Source organism: Pongo pygmaeus, chromosome 9 (assembly GCF_028885625.2).
Source record: "Pongo pygmaeus isolate AG05252 chromosome 9, NHGRI_mPonPyg2-v2.0_pri, whole genome shotgun sequence".
Classification (NCBI taxonomy): domain Eukaryota; kingdom Metazoa; phylum Chordata; class Mammalia; order Primates; family Hominidae; genus Pongo; species Pongo pygmaeus.
The window spans coordinates 21,248,306-21,267,358 of NC_072382.2; the positions used below are offsets into that span (position 1 = coordinate 21,248,306).

Genomic DNA, 19,053 nt, shown 5'->3' on the forward strand with positions numbered 1-19,053 from the left:
GTACTTTTTCTTTTCGGGGGAGAATTTTGATTACTGTTTCAATCACTAGTTGTTACAGGTCTGTTGAGATTTTCTTTATCTTGAGTCAATTTTGGTAATGTGTGTGTTTTTAGGAGTTTTCCATTGCACCTATGTTGTCTAGTTTGTTGGTGTACAGTTTTTCAGTATATTCTCCTATAATCCTTTTGAATTCTGTGAGATGTAATGTCCTTAGTTTCATTTTTGGTTTTAGTTATTTGTATCTTCTTATTTTCTTAGTCTAAACCAGAGGTTTGTCAATTTTGTTATTCTTTTTGAAGAATCACCTTTTGGTTTTGTTGAGTCTGTTGTTCTTCTCTATTTCATTTATCTTCATCCTAGTCTTTATTTTCTTTTTTCTTTCTTTTTTCTTTTTTTTTTTTTTTTTTGGCTTTGAATTTAGTTCTTTTTCTGTTTCTTAAGGTGTAAAGTTAGGTTATTGATTTGAGCTCTTTCTTCTTTTTTAATATAGACTGTTAGCAGCTATAAGTTTCCCTCTGAGTACTGCTTTCACAGCATCGCATAAGTTTTGGTATGTTGTGGCCTTGTTTTCATTTCTCTCAAAGTATTTTCTAATTTCCCTAGTGATTTCTTCTTTTACTCATTGCTTGTTTAAGAATGTGTTGTTTAATTTCCATATACTTGTGAGTTTTCTAGCTTTTCTGCTGTCATTAATTTCTAGGTTTTTTTCCATTATGGTTGGTGAAGATATTTTATGTGATTCTAGTCTTTCTAAATTTATTAATATTTGTTTTGTGGCCTAACATATAATCTGTCCTGGAGAATGTTTCATTTACACTTGATAAAAATATGCATGCTGCTCTTGTGAAGTGGAGTATTCTTCGTATGCCTGACAGGTCTAATTGGTGTATAGTGTTGTTCAAGTTCCCTATGTCCTTTTTAATCTCTGCACAAGTTTTATCCATTACTTAAAGAGGGATATTGAAGTCTCCATTTATTATTGTAGAACTGTTTATTTCTGTCCTCAATTCCTTCAATGTTTTCTTCATATATTTTGGGGGTCTGTTGTCTGGTACATGTATGATTATAACTGTTATATCATCTTTTTGAATCGACCCTTTTGTCAGTATATTATATAATGAGCTTCTTTGTCTCTCGTAACAGTTGTTGACTTTAAGTCACTTTTGTCTGATAGTACTATCGCCATTCATTATAAACATCCTTTCACTTTCAACCTTTTTGTGTCTTTTTCTCTAAAATGAGTCTCTCTTACAGCATATCATTAGATCATGTGTTTTGTTCATTCTGCCAGTCTGTCTTTTAATTGGTGAGTTTAATCCAGTTACATTTAAGTGATTACTGGTAAGGAAGGACTTATTCCATTTTGCTGTTTGTTTTCTGTATATCTTACGTTTTTTGTTCTTCATTTCCTCTAATACTGCCTTTTTTGTTTGATTTTTTTTCTTAGTGTGTCATTTTCATGCTTTCCTCATTTCTGTTTCTGTATATAATTATTTTCTTAGTGGTTACCATGGGGATTACAGTTAACATTCATACATTTTTAACAATCTAGTTTGAATTAACCCCAGCTTAGATTTTTAAAACCCTGCTTGTATGGTTTCAGTTGAAGCCCCAATCTCAGCATAATGCAATATATCCATGTAACAAACCTGCACTGTACCCTCAAATCTAAAATAAAGATAAATAAATAAATAATAAAAGCTTTGCCAGTGACAATAAAGGAAAAAGAAGCTCTGCTCCTATACAGCTCTGCTCCTCCTTTATGTTGTTACTGTCACAAATTATATCTTATACATTGTGTGCCCACTAATATAGATACATACAATTACTTTGTGCATTTGTCTTTTAAGTCATATAGGAAACAAAAAGAGAAGTTAAAAATAAAAGAATAATAACACTGGCTTTTATATTTATTCATCTAGTTAGCTTTATTGGAGTTCCTATTTCTTTATATGGCTTTGAGTTACTGTCTAGTGCCCTTTCATTTCAGCCTGAAGGGACTCCCTTTAACATATCTTTTAGAACTGGTATACTAGCAGTGAATGTCCTCTGGTTTTGTTTATCTGGGAATGTCTTAATTTCTCCATTTTTGAAGAATAGTTTTGCAGGATATAGAATTCTTGGTTGATAGGGGTGTTTTGGTTCAGCACTTTAAATATATTAACCCATTTCCTTCTGGTCTGCAACTTAGTTCTGGCTGATAGTCCCTCACAAGTTTGCTGTCAAACTAGTTGGCTAGAGCTGCAGTAATTTTAAGGCTGTGCTATAGCTTAATAATCCACGTCTGAGCTCATCACATGGTTGTTGGCAGACCTCACTTCTTCACTGGCTGTTGGCTGGAGGTTCCGTTCCTCACACCTGGGCCTCTCCATAGTGCTGCTCACAACGTGGCAGCTGGCTTACCCCAGAGCAAGAGATCCATGAAGGAAAGACACCCTCCACCACTACCAATGTTTTGATTGTTTTATTTGTATTTTTGTTTTGGGATCCTTTTGGTATTATTTATATAACACTGAGATAATCGTACTTTTTCTTGCATGAGCGAGATAAATTTGAACAATGGGTAATTTTTTAGTGGAAAGGAATTGATTTGCCCTTCCTTAAAAGCACTGCTGCTAATTGCTTTACTCAGCCTTAGAAATGGAAGCAAGAGACTCCAAGAGACTTCACACAGCCTTGGAATGGAACAGCACACCCTTATAGTTGACCTTCTTTTCTCCCTCCTTCATCATACTTCTGTCCTTCCTATTGAAAGAGACATGAAAATAAGATTTCTGGGCATCCAGGACTTTAAAATGTCACTGTAAACTACTTTCCCATTGGTGGTTTGTTTTATGGAGGAAATGTGTCCTTTTTGATTAAAAACTGTGTGTGTGTGTGTGTGTGATAGAGAGAGAAAGACTTGAGTGATTCTCCCTTAGATCATACTCTTCACTCAGAAGACCAATCAGCTCTTTACTGTACACCCGCTCTGCATGAAGTACCATAATAGGCACAAAGGGGTGCAAAAACAAGAGGTGCATAAAACAATTCCCACTCTTACATAGCGTTTAGTATAAAGGGGGAAATATGAGAGAACACCAGTGGGGGAAAAATACAAAGCCGCATTTGTGCCCCAGAGCACTGGTTGCCACAGTATTGATAAGGCTGATGCTTATGCTTTCTTTATGTAATCACATAAAAGCAGAAGGAAAATATGGAAGTGGCCAGGAAAGAAAATCAAAGATCTTTGTGCTTGTGTTTTTCAGATCTAGTAAAATATTTCCAGCATAATGATTTTTGAGAGGTTTAGATGTCTTGTTTATAGGACCAAAGTCTCATGTAGCCCCTGCCCATCAACAATCAGTTTTATTCTCACTTATTTAATTATTGTTGCCATATGAAAGGAGCATTACTTCCACATTTTTTCTAATTTTGAAAAAGTAAATTAGGTTTGTGTTTATAGTTTGATATTTTCTGTTTTAAAATTATTTCAGTATTTACGGAGAGCTTCATAAAATGAGTTAGCCATTGGTCATGGTAAGAATAGTAATGCAAGCCCAGTCTACCAGTATGCTAGCTACCTTTTGTGTTTGAAGATGGTAATCAACTGGTGTTTCTTCTGCTTGAGAAGAGGCTTCTGTAAGAAGAGGCTTGGGAAAATTAGGAAGTCAGCCTCTTGCAAGATGGCCCACTCTTAGCAATTGCATCTCTCCTCAGATGGATTATATAGACAGATTTTTAATATTCCATGTAAGGGTAGTTCTGCAGTCTCTCTGAGATTATGACTGGAATTGTTCCGAAATAGGAGACTGTGTATGTAAGGTGTTTTTAACATCATTCTGATCTTAAGCTTGACCTATAATATAAAAACAGTGGGCCGGGCATGGTGGCTCACACCTATAATCCCAGCACTTTGGGAGGCTGAGGTGGGTAGATCACCTGAGGTCGAGAGTTCAAGACCAGCCTGACCAACATGGTGAAATCCCGTCTCTACTATAAATACAAAAATTAGCTGGGTGTGGTAGCGGGTGCCTGTAATCCCAGGTACTAGGGAGGCTGAGGCAGGAGAATTGCTTGAACCCAGGAGGCGGAGGTTGCAGTGAACTGAGATCATGCCATTGCACTCCAGCCTGGGCAACGAGAGCAAAACTCCATCTCAAAACAACAACAACAACAACAACAACAACAAACAGCAGGCTTCCTTCTGGGCAACTACCCCCACATCCTAAAATACATGGAAATCAGAAAGGACAACCTGTACCATATTTTTATACTTAGGAATTAAACCATACTTTCCTTTTCATATACCTTATTTAGACTGGTATTTATAGATTCATATTTACTCTAGCTATGCAATTTAATAACTTCAACTGGGGCTTTACATTTTAGTTTTCCCTCCCCCAATGAAATCTATAATACTAACTTTTTTATTAATATGTTCCACATTTGAATATGCTGTCTTCTTTCTTCTTGACTACTACTATTAAACTTCTGATTGCTTCATCCTTTTAATAAAAAATGAATTCTGAATTTTTATTTAATTTTTGTCTCCTAGACAGTTAAATCTCACACAGAAACAGATGAGAAACAAACAGAGAGCCGCACCATCACCCCACCTGCTGCACCCAAACCAAAACGGGAGGAGAACCCTCAGGTAGGCCTATGTTTCCAAAGGCAGGTCTCAGTCTATGGTGTGTGGTTTATTCTCATGTACCAGGAGGGGCACCTGCTCTCTGAATGACAAAATGAACTTGATGTTCATTTTCTTATGCACTTTTATTATTCAACAATGTTATTGCCAAGTCGGATTGGTCTAGAGTAGAATTCTTAGACTGTAGTCTTGAGGGTCCCTGCACTAGTACATAGGCATTTTGATTGTATCAAAGGAAAAGTTTTTTAAAATGTTATTCTTCATATGCATGTTACAAATTCGAAATGTTAAGATGAACGATGATTTTCCCAGCTGTCCCATTACACTCCTAATCATTACTGTGTTCTGTTTGTCTCAGCCAACATTTATAAGATATCTAGTTCACTCAGCTAATGTATATTTATATTATCAATTGCAGTTATTAAGTGTGCGTTTTTGTTACAACCATTGTATTACATTAGAACCCCAAAGCCCAAATGAATCAGTAGCTCAGAAGTAATCCATTGAAGCATAAAAGTAGGGATGAAAATAGTAACATCTATACTACAATTTAGGATAGAATTATAAACATAAATAGCAAAGAAGACCCTGATAAAAATGTAGAATGTGAATCTGTATGTCCTTAGACAAGCAAATTTTTTCAGTTTGATGTTTTTGCATAAGCAGCTATAAATGGAAAATGTAGACGGGTAATATGATGATGAATATCTGACAGTTAGATTTCATTTGACCAGTAATTCACTTGCCCCATCCTTAGTGCATTCTTCATAATGAAACCATGTGAAATAGTGGCATAAAGCCATCAAAGCTTCATGCCATTTTTTTAAAGCAGTGATTTATTGAGCCAGTTCAGGTTTCCTAAAACCAGTACAAAATGTAATTCTTTCTGATATGAAATGAATGAATTTTTTATTTTATCTTTAAAAAGAGGACCAAAACTTGAGCCAAAAAGAAGTACTAGTCACAAAAATTGCTGAGGAACTTGTGAAATCATCCACAGAATTAATGACAAGTATTATGCTCTGAGAAGGAAAAATTGAGCAAAATTTCCCTATCAAAGAAAACTGAAGGATCTAGCCTGGGCAAACATAGTGAGACCTTGTCTCTGCAAAAAATAAACAAAATTAGCCAGGTGTGGTAGCGCATGTCTGTAGTCCCAGCTACCCAGGAGGCTGAGGTGGGAGGATCACCTGAGCCCGGGAGGTCTAGGCTGCAGCGAGCTGAGATGGTGCCACTGCACTCCAGCCTAGGTGATGGAGCTAGACCCAGTGTGGGCAAGCAAGTACCATCATGTGTAGTAGCAGATAGTTCACCTTCTAGTTGGACAGAATCACTGCCATAAACAAAGTAAATTAGCTCTTGGCATATGTGGGATACATATATGAGGTGAAAGTTCTTGACAGCTTTTTGTTCTATCCTCAAAAATTTAGGCTGGGCGCGGTGGCTTATGCCTGTAATCTCAGCACTTTGGGAGGCTAAGGCAGGCGGATCACCTGAGGTCAGGAGTTTGAGACCAGCCTGGCCAATGGCGAAACTCTGTCTCTACTAAAAATACAAGAATTAGCTGGACTCGGTGGCGCGTGCCTATAGTCCTAGGTACTCGGGAGGCTGAGGCTAGAGAATTGCTTGAACCCAGGAGGCAGAGGTTGCAGTGAGCCGAGATTGTGCCACTGCATTGCAGCCTGGGTGACAGAGTGAGACTCCGTCTCAAAAAAAAAAAAAAATTTATTCCACAAGAGAGGAAATTTTTTTTCACTTAATTATTTTGTGAGCTTGATCTAAACTGGCAAAGATGATTTGGGTGTGAGTGGCCAATAAGGGTGCTGTTACTTGCTTAAAAGAGGGTGCATCTGAATATCAGTCCACACACTGCTTCATCAAAAGAACAACAGTTAGGGGAAAGCCTCTTGATCTTGATTATATTTCTAAGGAATAGTGAAAATTAGAAATGTAGTCAGTTGGCAACCACAAAGTGTATGTCATTTCAGCATACAGTTTAGAAAACAGGAAAGTCCAAGACTGCTTTTTCTTACCAGACTATTCTGGCTGTCAAGGGGATAGGTGCCCATCTCAGTTTTTGAAATAAGAAATAATATAAAAACATTTCTTCAGGACTCTGAAGTTACCAGTAAAGGACATTTCTATGTTCTCAAGTGGCTTGCTGAAGAAGTTTATTTTCAAATAGGCTGAACCTATCACTTCAGGCCAAAGTAGCATAATATCGAGAATAAGACGTCAGGACTTTTAAAGATCAAATTGTGGTATAAATAACTCTACAGGAGTATGTCTTTTACAATTGAAGATGTTCTTTATTCATCAGAGAAATAAATTGATAATGTATTATTTGGCATATTTAGAAACTGCATGCAGTAGTACAACAGAAAATGAAGACACACTTTTCAGACCACATGCAAGCAAAGAAAAGAATAGAAATCAATTTGTTTCCCTCTCCGGCTTGAAGAGTCTTAACGTTCCATCTTCAGGGCCCAGTATTTTGACCAGCTTAGTTTCTGATGGAGCCCTAAGAGTGGTCTTCAGAGAGAAATTGTTCCATAATTTTTAGGTTCATGTGTGATTGAAAAATCATAGTATTCAGCAGAAACACCTGCTGTCATTCCTGAAAATCATTTAGCTGTGAGTTAGCATTGTCCTAAAAATCAGTTAGCTGTGAGTTAGCGTTGTGGCAGTATAAATGTGAGAAACTGACCTAGTCGTGACAAGTGAAACACTCAGGATTTGGAGCTTGTTAAATGGGAGGCTCTTTAAAACTCTCTGCATGTTTTGTGAGTATGAAATCCTCTTCTTTTTAAGAGGATTTTTCTGTGGGGCGGGGAACTCGGATCACACAAGATACTGATTTCTGTCATTGAGAAAGAAGATGTAGACCCCAGTCCTTCTCTTTTGGCCCTGTTAGACCAGAGAGCCTCTAGAGCAAACTTTCTAACCTGTGGCCCCGGATGGCTTTGAATGCGACCTCACACAAATTCGTAAACTTCCTTAAAACATCATGAGTTTTTTTTGCGATTTTTTTTTTTTTTGAAGCTCATCAGCTATCATTAGTGTTAGTGTATTTTATGTGTGGCTCGTGACAATTCTTCTTCTTCCAATGTGGCCCACATTGAAGGAAGCCAAGAGCTTGGACACCCCTGCTGTAGAGGATCTCCATGGCTCCTTAGAGAATGCCTGCTCTTGTGCATTCATGAGACCCGCCTATTGGGCTGGCTTTCCCTAATGTCCTACTAGGAACTGGCAATTGGCTTTGTGAGAACCCAGACTGAAGTATATTCTTCTTTTGTTTCTCTGGCACAGAAACTTGCCTTCATGGTGTCTCTAGGGTTGGTAACACATGACCATCTAGAAGGTAAGAGAAGATATTCTTGGCACTGCCTTTTTTTCTGGCCCACAGCTTTGTTCCTGAAAATGATGTTTGATTGAATTCCTAGAATAGAAAATTGGAACACAAATAGAGTATGATTCAGCCAGTGTGGACTTTATTTCCTTTAGTGGGAAAATTGCCTTCCCTCTGTCTAATGTTCCTATCATTATCCACACTACTGTCCTGGGAAAACCTCCCCAGTTGCCTAAATTAAGGTGACTTCTGTTCATTTAGGGGAGCTCTTCTTTTTCTGAACAGCACAGCAAAGTGCTCTTCTGACAAGCCTTTATATTTTCTGGTCACTCCAGGTTATCAGAATGTTGAGAACAGTTACAAAGCTGTACCTGTCCTGATTATTTAATTCAAGAATGATGAACTTTGGTTACTCAGTTTAAGTCTTATGGATAAAGCTCATCCAGACCTATATATACAGCAGTCTAAAAATCAGGACAACTTGTTTACAAGTGTTGTCTGTTGTTAAACTCTCCACAGAGAACCATGTGTACGACAGCGTGGTCTTGCAGGTGAGAGTAGATGGTCGTACATATTTGCTTCCAGTAGCGTGCTTGCCTCTGCTGAGGCTTCAGTGAAACAGAGACTTGTCCCTGATTCTGATTTCTTATGGGAAAACCAATAGATAAAACAATGAAGTTAAGTTTTTTAGGTTCTCCATGCCTCTCTGCTAATCGAAACCTTTTCTTCTCTCAAGAAATCCAAAGCAAGAGGCAAGAGCGAAAAAGAAGAACAACAGCAAATCCGGTCTACAGCGGAGCAGTCTTTGAGCCAGAGGTATTACTGGCCAGCACCTGGCCCTTCCCTCATGTTCCAGTTTTATTTATGAGCTGTTCAGTGCTTCCCCTCTGAAAACCTGCTGAAGAGCAGCACCCTGATTGTACTTGGCTGGTTCTGTGAAGTGGTAGATTTTTTTTGACTTATCATTTTTATTAGTCACTGCTTACCCCTTAGGTTTTTTTTCCTAAGTTTCAGCAGATACATGCCTACCTTAAAATTTTAATTCATCCTGACTTCAATACAGCTGTCATTGGCAACAGAGGCAGACTTCTCTGAGATAGTCTCTGAGAGCCAAGTACATACAATAAAACCCTTGAGCATTGAGACCTTAGGATGATTAGCACTAACTAGTCGGCATGTTGACAGTCATGCCATGCTTGGTCTTTAGCTTGTGCCAGTGTTAGTGATAACCACACTACTAAACAGTCACCTTTCCTTCTTCAATCCTCAAAGCGTAAGAAGAGTGCAGTCACATACCTAAACAGCACAATGCACCCTGGGACTCGGAAGAGAGGTGAGGACCTTTTTGTATCTCTCCCTTGCTGCTGTTGCTTTTGCTTTCTGTGTGTGTTTCTTCTCCTTCCCTCCTCCCATCATTATAGGACCTAACTCCTCTATCCTTTGAAAATAGTTTTGTTGTTGTTCTCTGAGAATGGGAGAGAAAGAGAATGAGATTTCTTATTAGAGTTCTGTATGCTGAATCAAAAGCTGACTTTACTAGGATTCTGGCAAAGCTGACTCAGGGGAATGGCTTAATGTAGCATTTCTGCCCCAAGCCTGCCAGGCCATCCATGAATAGCACAGTGAACAGAACCCCATGTAAAAGGAAGCATTTGAGCGTCATTAAGCAGAACAGAGCACTGCCGTTGCCAAGGTGTTCCTAATAGTGTCTCGGTTGTCCTGCTGCCGACAAGGCCAGAGTGTGACGCTGAGTTTCTTGGAGTTGCAGACTTTCCAGGAAGGAAAGAGGTAGCCACACTTGAGAACTTAGAATCTTTGAGAAGAGGGCATCTCCAACTAAAGAAGAAAAGGTCACTCTCAAAATAGGCTCCCTAAAGAACAGATTCCTAGAGAGCTCCAATCCCATATTTCAGACCTTCCCATGGACATTCCAGAATCTTACTCTTAGGCAGAGCAGAAAAAACAGCAGCAGCAGCAGCAGCATCTCTCACCATGCAAGTCTAAATAGGTCTTAACAGCTCAGGGTTTGAGTTCATAAACAAGGTACTGAAATTGTTCTTTGATGTCAGTAATACATCCCAAGGTCCTTTTCTCCACATGGTAATGTGTCCCTGAATTATAGTTCCAGGCTAGAAAGGTTGCAGAGTGAGTGGAGTAGCATACTAATTTTTGCATGTGCACACACAGTCTCAGAGCTACTGGAAGCTCAGGAGGTCATCCTGACCCTTTGTCTGCCTTAGGCAGGACTACACTATTACCATTCCCTCTCCACAAAAAAGATATCATACCCACCCTTAGTAACCTATTCTAATGTTTCACCAGTCCTGTCCTTCAAGTACTCAAAAATATTTAGATGGGAAACCCTAAATCATGGCTTTATATTGATTCCTGGGCCACAGTAACCAGTACTGTAAGTTATTTTTGTTTTGTTTTGTTTTGTGTTTGGTGATTTTTTTAGTGACCCCTGATGCAGTTCTCGGAAAGGAGCCCCCCAGCCAGAAGCCACAATAATTGGCCTGATAGTGGGCAGTATCTGCTAAGAGGACAGGGGTTAAATGAGCCAGAAAGACCTTGGCATCTCTTGCTAAGGTCAGAGGATAAAAGCCTGCATCCACAGTGCCTAGGATATGCCTTTTGTGGGTAAACAAGAGAGCATTCATCTTGTTCTTCCCCTTCCAGCAGCACTGAACTCCCTAGAAAAGATAAACCAGTACGATCTGTCTTTGTACTATAGGCATCACCAAGTTAACACAGAGAGGTAATATTTTTGTAACATCTGACAGAATCATGACTCTTGTGCATAATCCTAATATAAAGTTGGCAAAGTCATGATCCTACATACCATTTACCAGTGCTTATAGGAGTTTCGTACCTCTCTGGCCCTTTTTTTTCCTTTGGTGTGTTGGGCATATACTTTTGATCACTCATAGCTTAGAAGCAATGACCTTGGCCCTTAGAAGACAAGTGCCCTGACTTAGATATGTGGTAAGGCAAGAGTGGCTGACCTAGACTTTCTGTACCCACAGGGCTCATTTAAGTTCCTTTGTAGCCTTGAAGTTTGAGTCAAAATGCTCTTACACAAATCAGGTCTCTCAGGAGTGCTGATGGGAGGGCCTTTCCTGAGACTTTTAAACAGCCCCAATTTTTAGAGATGTAGTTTATCAGGATGTTTGTCATGTAAAGTGGGGAGACAGCTGCCAGTCAACTGGGGAGGGTATCCAGGGACAGAAATACTTAATAATTAATTGCTAAGCCCAGAGCATCTTTTAAGCTCTTAGGTTTCAACTACTCCCAGAACATACCTCTCAATAGCTCTAACAGCAAGGGATAAGAATAGTTAACTTGAATTTTGCCTCCTTGCTTTGCCTGTCTCCACCCTCATAAAATGCAGACAGAATAGAGAAGGAAAAGCAGAAATCCTAAATAAATCAGTTTGTGGGAACTGAGAATCATTAATAGTATTGTGAGAATGCTGATTGCAGAGAAACCTTAGAGAACAGTATGCAAGATATGAAAAAATAATAACCTCGGCCGGGTGCGGTGGCTCACACCTGTAATCCCAGCACTTTGGGAGGCCAAGATGGGTGGATCATGAAGTCAGGAGATCGAGACCATCCTGGCTAACACGATGAAACCCCATCCCTGCTAAAAATACAAAAAATTATCTGGGCATGCGCCTGTAGTCCCAGCTACATGGGAGGCTGAGGCAGGAGAATGGCTTGAACCCGGGAGGCGGAGGTTGCAGTGAGCTGAGATCGTGCCACAGCACTCCAGCCTGGGTGACAGAGTGAGATTCCGTCTCAAAAAAAAATAAATAAAATAAACTCATTCCTGGCCCTGGCTCCCACTGGGCTTTGACATCTTGGTTCTTGCACTAGAAATCTCAAATTGCAATAGTCCAGGAACTTCACCACAATCTGCCCAAGGTGTGAGGTCTTTCTACATAAGCCAGCACCTTCTGTCATTCTCCAGAGCTCTCTTATCCTCCCTTCTCTTGAGAGTCATATAGTTGTTTCTAATGACATTTAAATCTTTGCTTCTCTTCCTTCCTTTGGGACTGTTGAATTAACCTTCTGTCTGCTACCTCACTTCCTTTCCCATGCTAGCCAATGAGGAACACTGGCCAAAGGTATGTAAGATCATTTTCCCCCTCTCTTTCCCTCCCCCTTTTTCCCTTTTGTTCCCTTCTCTTGGTATATAGGTCGTCCTCCAAAATACAATGCAGTGCTGGGGTTTGGAGCCCTTACCCCAACATCCCCCCAATCCAGTCATCCTGACTCCCCTGAAAATGAAAAGACAGAGACCACATTCACTTTCCCTGCACCTGTTCAGCCTGTGTCCCTGCCCAGCCCCACCTCCACAGACGTAAGTAACTTGGGAAAAGCACACTGTCTTTCTGAGAGCTTAAATTGGGAAAAGTGTTATCATATGTTGTCTCCTTATCGACTTGCACCTTCTTGACTAACCCTGGAACAGCAATTAAACACTATAGAATGCTTTTTATGCCATGTAAGGCAGCTTTCTTCTGAGTTTCCAGGCCTTCCATGTCCTTAAGAAACATGTTAAATATAACCTCATGGAACTCAGCCAGCCTTCAGAGTCTGAATTTGATCTACTGTGAATGAGTTCTCAGAAAACAGATGGGGTGGGGAGATCAGCTCATACAATTGAGAGGTGTGCAGGTTTCTATCGTCAGTGTTTTGGGAGTGGGGAAAATGAACAAGACATACAGTCCCCCAGCAGCCCTTGTTTGCTGCTTCAAATACAATTCCAAAAGTGGAAAGTTTTCTTTAGAGCAACTGTATTCAACAGAGTTGATCAGAAACAGGTTCCCGAAAAACTGTCAAATACTTAGTAGCCCTTCACCCACAAACTGCAGGAATGTGAACTAGTGCTCTAAATGTTTAAATGAACCTCAACAAAGCTCAGAATTCACCAACAGATACTCACTGAGAGCTACTCTGCTGAGCAAGTGCTATTCTTGAGGCTGGGGACACAGCAGGGAACAAAACCAACTCCCTGTCCTCAAGGAGCTCATCTGAAGAGGCAGATAATAAGAAAGTGAATATATAATGTCAGGTAATGATAAGTGCTATGAAGAAAAATGGGGCCGGGCATGGTGGCTTATGCCTGTAATCCCAACACTTTGGGAGGCCGAGGCAGGCAGATCATCTGAAGTCAGGAGTTCAAGACCAGCCTGGCCAACATGGCGAAACCTGGTCTCTACAAAAACACAAAAATTAGCCGGGCATGGCGCGCTGCTGTAATCCCAGCTACTCAGGAGACTGAGGCAGGAGAATCCCTGGAACCCAGGAGGAGGAGGTTGCAGTGAGCAGAGATTGTGCCACTGCACTCCAGCCTGGGTGATAAGAGTGAGACTCCATCTCTAAAAAGAAAACAAAAATGGAATGGATTAAGGGCATATAGCATACTGGCAGGAGGCTGATGTTTATGAAGAGTGGTGAAGCCTCGGGAGGATCTGGGGGAAGAGCCTGCCAGGCAGAGGGAACAGCAGTGCAAAGCCCTGAGGTGGGAGTGTGCATGGCATCTTGAAAGAAAAGCAAGAGGGCCAGGATAGCGGGGGCAGAGCAAGCTGGCCAGGGCGGTGGGAAATGAGGCCTCAGAAGTGGCCGGGCCAGTTGCGCAGGGATTTGTGGCTTTCGTTCTCAGTAAAATGGGAGACCATTAGAGGATTTTGGGCAGAGGAGTGACATAAGTTTTCAGTATTTATTTTGAAAATTTTCAAACCTACAGAAAAGTTACAATAATGGTACAAAGAACCAATGTATATCCTTCACATTGATTCATCAGTTGTTACCATTTTGCCTATGCTTCTCACCTACCATACACACTTATTTTAGGGGAACCAGGTAACAAGAAGTTGCAGACTTCATGAATCTTCACCCTAAAATATTTTCCTATATATCTCCTAAGAGCAAAGATACTCTCTTATGTAGGTACAATGCATTTATCAAATTGAGGAAATGTAACACTAATAACATATTACTATATAAAATATACAGTCCATATTCAGATTGCTCCATTTGTCCCTTACTTGCTTTTGTGACACTTTGTTTTTCCTGCTCCAGGGTCCAATTCAAGATTACTCTTGACATTTATTGTCATGATATTGTCTGTTTGGTAATCCTTTTTTCTGGAAGAGTTTCTCAGTCTTTGTCTTTCATAACATTGAGGTTTTTAAAAAGATAGCCAGTTCTTCTGTAGAATGCCTCTCCGTTTGGATTGTCTGATTTTTTTTCTCAGCAGTAGATTCAGGGTATGCATTTTTGCAGGAGCACTAATAAGTGACGATGGGTCATTATCAGGGCATCACAGCAGGAGGCACATGTTGTCAGTCTCTTCTGTTGTTGGTGATGTTAACTTTCATCTTCTAAGATAGTTTCTATCAGATTTTTCCACCTGTAAATGTGCCTTTTTTCTGTGGTGGAGATAGCTTTGAGTCTGTATAAATATCCAGTTTCCCAACAAACTGTTATCTAATGATTTTAGCATCCTTTAATGATTCTTGCTTGCATTTATTATTTTTAAGGTGTGTGCAAAATCAACTTGGATTTTAAAAAGGATCACTGTGTCTAAAATATGCAGAAGAAAAGGGCCTATAGGGAAAATAGGATGGAAGCAGGAAGACCAGTTAGGAGGCTTTTGCAGTTGTCCAGGCAAGAGATGATGATGGGCAGGCATGGTGGCTCACGCCTGTAAATCCCAACACTTTGGGAGGCTGAGGTGGGTGGATTGCTTGAGCCCAGGAGTTCAAGACCAGCCTGGACAACATGGCAAGACCCCTGTCTCTACAAAACATTAAAAAATTAGCCAGGTGTGATGGCAACATAGTGAAACCCCGTCTCTACTAAATATACAAAAATTAGCCGGGCATACTGGTGTGCCCCTTTAGTCACAGCTGCTTGCAAGTGATCCCTGCTTGCAAGGATCACTTGAGCATGGGAGGTTGAGGCTGCAGTGAGCCATGGTGGTGCCACTGCACTCCGGCCTGGGTGACAGAACAAGACCCTGTCTCAAAAAAAAAAAGAAAGATGATGATGATAGCTTGGAAGAAGCAGAGATGGAGAAAAGTGATCACGTCTGCCTATATTTTGAAGAGCCATCAGGATTGAATATAGGTTATGAGAAAAAGAATGGTCAAGGAGAAAACCAAAGTTTTTGGCCTAAACGACTAGAAAGATGAAGCTTCCATTTACTAAAGATTAAGAGAGGAGCAGATCTGAAGAGGGAAATAAAGAGTTTCATTTCACACATGTCTCAGTTATTTGGTGAATTACAGAGCTTGTCATTGACCATCCTAAGATAAAATGTCCCTTGAACTTGAAGGTTCTCAGAACCTACTAGTGGCACACCCCTCTCCAAGGAGCAGCAGAATACCATATGAATATTCTGAGTTAAAATTCCAGAGGCAACAAGGAAAGTGTTACCTTTGGAGGACTAGGGTCATAGAAGAATTCTGTTCTCTGACAGGTTTCCTTGTTTCCTTCCTTAGATGTCGCTGGTGGTTACAGATTCATCATTCTCTAAAGATTCAGCATTTTGTCTAGCTTTCCTGACTTTTGGCATTAATAATTGACACAGGTTTTCTAACTCTCCTGTTAATGAGCAGCAGGGTCTCCCTCAGAAATCTTGTTTGCTAGCGCCAAAGATTGTCCCAACTTCTTCTCAGTTGAAGTATTGCCAAAGGATCACCAGCTCATTGGCCTTTTGGTAGAGCTCTCCCTCTAGGGTGGTACACAAATGCTAGGGGACAGATGATTTTGTGGTTCTGCATGTGAGTCTCTCTCCTAAACAGTGTTGTTTTTGTTGTATTTTTTGGGTCAAATGGGATTATGGTTTTCTTTGAAAGATTGAACCCAAAGGATCCACTCATCAACTCACAAACTAAGAGCTTCTGCCAGGTTTTGTCTTAAAATTGAAACATTTTTCTTTCCAGAAATCTGAAGGTAAAAGAAAGCTTTTCTAAAGAACTCCCTAAGTTAAACTCAGCAGAAGGTATTTTTAAGATAATTGACTTCTCCTTTTACAGTATCCCAGTAGTGGCAGTGATTAAAATCAACACACAGGTCTCTGTATGTTTGCTGCTGGGTAGCATAAGTTCCAACAGCATTAATTAAACAATAACACTTGAGAGGCAGGCATTTCTAGGGATCAATAACCATTTTGAGGGACTTGGTGTAATACAGAACCTACCAGACACTAATCCTCTGGATGTACTATCATCATTTTTATGAGAAGGGAAGATACGTTAACATAATTATAAAAATTGTTTAGCACATGATGAAATTGCAGTTGGTATTGCCAGAGTGTTTCCTAAAAACACACGTCCTCAGCACCTAGCAAAGCATCATGGGCCAGCTGTCTTTCAACTTACCTACTGTCTGGTTTATAGTAATAATTTGGTCAGTCATCAAAGCCTAAGCATTTTGACCTGGCATGGTGCCTCCGTAGGACTTCCTCTGCTCTTTTTAGGCAAAGAACCGGTTCTGTATGGGTAAAATGTTTTGGCATTTTATATTCATTTCTATGGGCAGCAGTTCTCAAAGTGTAGTCTGGGAGTCCCCAGGACTCTTTCAGGGAGTCATAAAATCAAAACTATTTTCATAATGATACTAAACCGTCATTTGCCATTTTCATTTTCATTCTCATTCTCTCAAGACCGAACAGTGGAGTTTACCAGATATTGCATGATGTGTGATGATGTTACTCTGGCAGCTAATGGAATGTGTACCTCTGTATTTTGGAGTTTTAAAATGTTTTAATATACTTTGTTTGTAATTTTTCATGGTTCTGTAATTCAGAATTGAAAGTTTTTACCAGCCTCGGTAATAAAGGGAGACCCCCATCTCTACAAAAAAATAAAAAAATTATCCGGGCATGGTGGTACACGCTTGTAGTCCCAGCTACTTGGGAGGCTGAGGTGGGAGGATTACCTGAGCCTGGGAGGTCGAGGCTGCAGTAAGCCGAGATCACAGCACTGCACTCCAGCCTGGGTGACAGAGCCAGACCCTCTCTCAAAAAAAATTGTTTTTTAACTGTTATTAACAGTAAATATTAATAGATATAACTCATATAAAAGCTCTCTGGGATCCTCAGTAACTTTAAGAGTGAAAAGGGATCTTAACACCAAAAATTATAGGGTATATAAACAAGATAGGAAGTTTTCTTTGAGAACTTAAATAAATTATTTAATTTTTATTTTCTGTCTTTCTGCCTTCTGTTTCTTGATGTGCTCCGTGCTCAGGAGCAAAGTGAACACCTCTTTGTTTATCCCAAGTCCCTCTGAATAAGATGCCCAGTTTGTCTCATTCACTCCATCACTGATAATTTTTTCTGTAGTTCACATAAAACAGTCTCTAAAATCACACATTTTAAATAAACTTTCTAAAGACACAGACTCACCACTTAGGGATAAGGTTCGAGAAAGGGTGACCCTCTAGAGGAGAAGAGTAGCCCTCAGCCTGATTTTAATAATGAAGGAAGAAAATCATAGTAAATCTAGGGATGAAACCTTACCTCTTTTGGTGCCTAGAAGTTAAACTATTAGGCTACATTCACATGTAATATTTTAGAACATATGTTATCTTTTTTACTGTCCAGTGGTCACATTTTCCTACTAAGAAACATTAAAATCTGCCAGGCGCAGTGGCTCACGCCTGTAATCCCAGCACTTTGGGAGGCCGAGGTGGGCAGATCATGAAGTCAGGAGTTCGAGACCAGCCTGACCAACATGGTGAAACCCTGTCTCTACTAAAAATATAAAAGTTAGCCAGGCGTGGTGGTGGGCACCTGTAATCCCAGCTACTCAGGAGTCTGAGGCAGGAGAATTGCTTGAATCCAGGAGGCAGAGGTTGCGGTGAGCCAAGATTGCGCCACTGCCCTCCAGCCTGGGCAACAGAGCAAGAGACTCTGTCTAAAAAAAAAAAAGAAAAGAAAAAGATTAAAATCCATCCACACTATGATGTATCTTAAAACTTTTGTAGCCTCTTTTCTGGGCTGCCAGATACCCTAGTGGATTACAGAGCAAGTTTCCCTTGGAGTGAAATTGTAGGTCTATGACGATGTGTTCCTTCACTGGTGGTGATGGAGGGATTACATCATAGAAAGGAGGGACTCACATTGCTCTCTATTATTGCTTCTTGTGCACAATTTCTGTATTAGACCTTCTGGCAGAATAGCCAGGAAATCCACAGCAGCACATTGGCTTGACTTGCTGGGTCACCTGTAGCACTTCCCTTCAGTCTTCCCTTCCCTGGTGTTCTTATCAATGGATTTAATCCCATCCAGAGAATGAGCTAGAGATTGACTCTCTGGAAAAGACCTCTTTAATAGCTTTTTTTTTTTTTTTTTTTTTTTTGGCTATGTTCTCCTCTTCCAATTTTAAGTAGATCTGCTTTATTCTGATGGTGCCTTCTGTTCAGAGGCTCCAGCAGACTTACCTGAGTTCTAAAACTGTCACTGTGATGGGGGTGGTAGAGAGACAGGACCAGCAGAACAGACTGGGGCTGCTGGTCTTTTTCCAGCTGGTGAAGTTTTTATAGGGATAAAGCCTCCCAGAATAGAATGGCCCATTGAACAGCAAACACAAAATACTGGTTTTAGGAGAACATTGTCAGCTGTTGCTTTGGCTTTTTAAATTCTTCATTTTAGAACTCGCATATGAATTTAATTTGTTTCTGACTTAATATTTTCCCATTTGAACTTTCACTGTATTTTTTTCTTCTTGAGCAGGCAAATTCAGGAAAACTCCAATTTTTGTGTGTCTTCTTTCCCAGTCCTTCTAAACTCCCCCCAGAATTGATAGGTGATGAGAATTGTTTGTATCATATTGTGAAACACTTTGATGAATGGATTTCCGTACCTGTAAGATTTATGATATGTAGGTTGTCCTCTACCAAAACATAATAAAACTCTTAGGTATCACCTATAATGTTAATTTTGGCCTAGGCAACTATAGACCTCTCCTGTAAACTCTAAGAATACAGTAGTCCCGGCCGGGCGCGGTGGCTCACGCCTGTAATCCCAGCACTTTGGGAGGCTGAGGCAGGCA

General features: G+C 40.2%; 1 protein-coding gene across 46 annotated transcripts in view; it reads left to right on the forward strand.

The window, feature by feature from the left end:
- Positions 1-19,053, forward strand: part of PHF21A (PHD finger protein 21A) — a 194,287-nt gene that overhangs the window by 165,517 nt on the left and 9,717 nt on the right. For 35 of the 46 annotated variants that reach the window (XR_010127558.1, XM_054440429.2, XM_063670930.1 and 32 more), the window contains 5 exons: positions 4,538-4,636; positions 7,943-7,994; positions 8,719-8,798; positions 9,255-9,315; positions 12,184-12,347. Coding sequence is in view for 45 of the 46 variants with exons in the window: in XM_054440429.2 (XP_054296404.1) it covers positions 4,538-4,636; positions 7,943-7,994; positions 8,719-8,798; positions 9,255-9,315; positions 12,184-12,347 (456 nt within the window). In the remaining variant the exon portion in view is untranslated. Of the gene's footprint in view, positions 1-4,537; positions 4,637-7,942; positions 7,995-8,718; positions 8,799-9,254; positions 9,316-12,088; positions 12,112-12,183; positions 12,348-19,053 lie in introns of all 46 variants that reach the window. The other 11 variants (XM_063670940.1, XM_063670943.1, XM_063670942.1 and 8 more) reach the window with 1 other exon arrangement.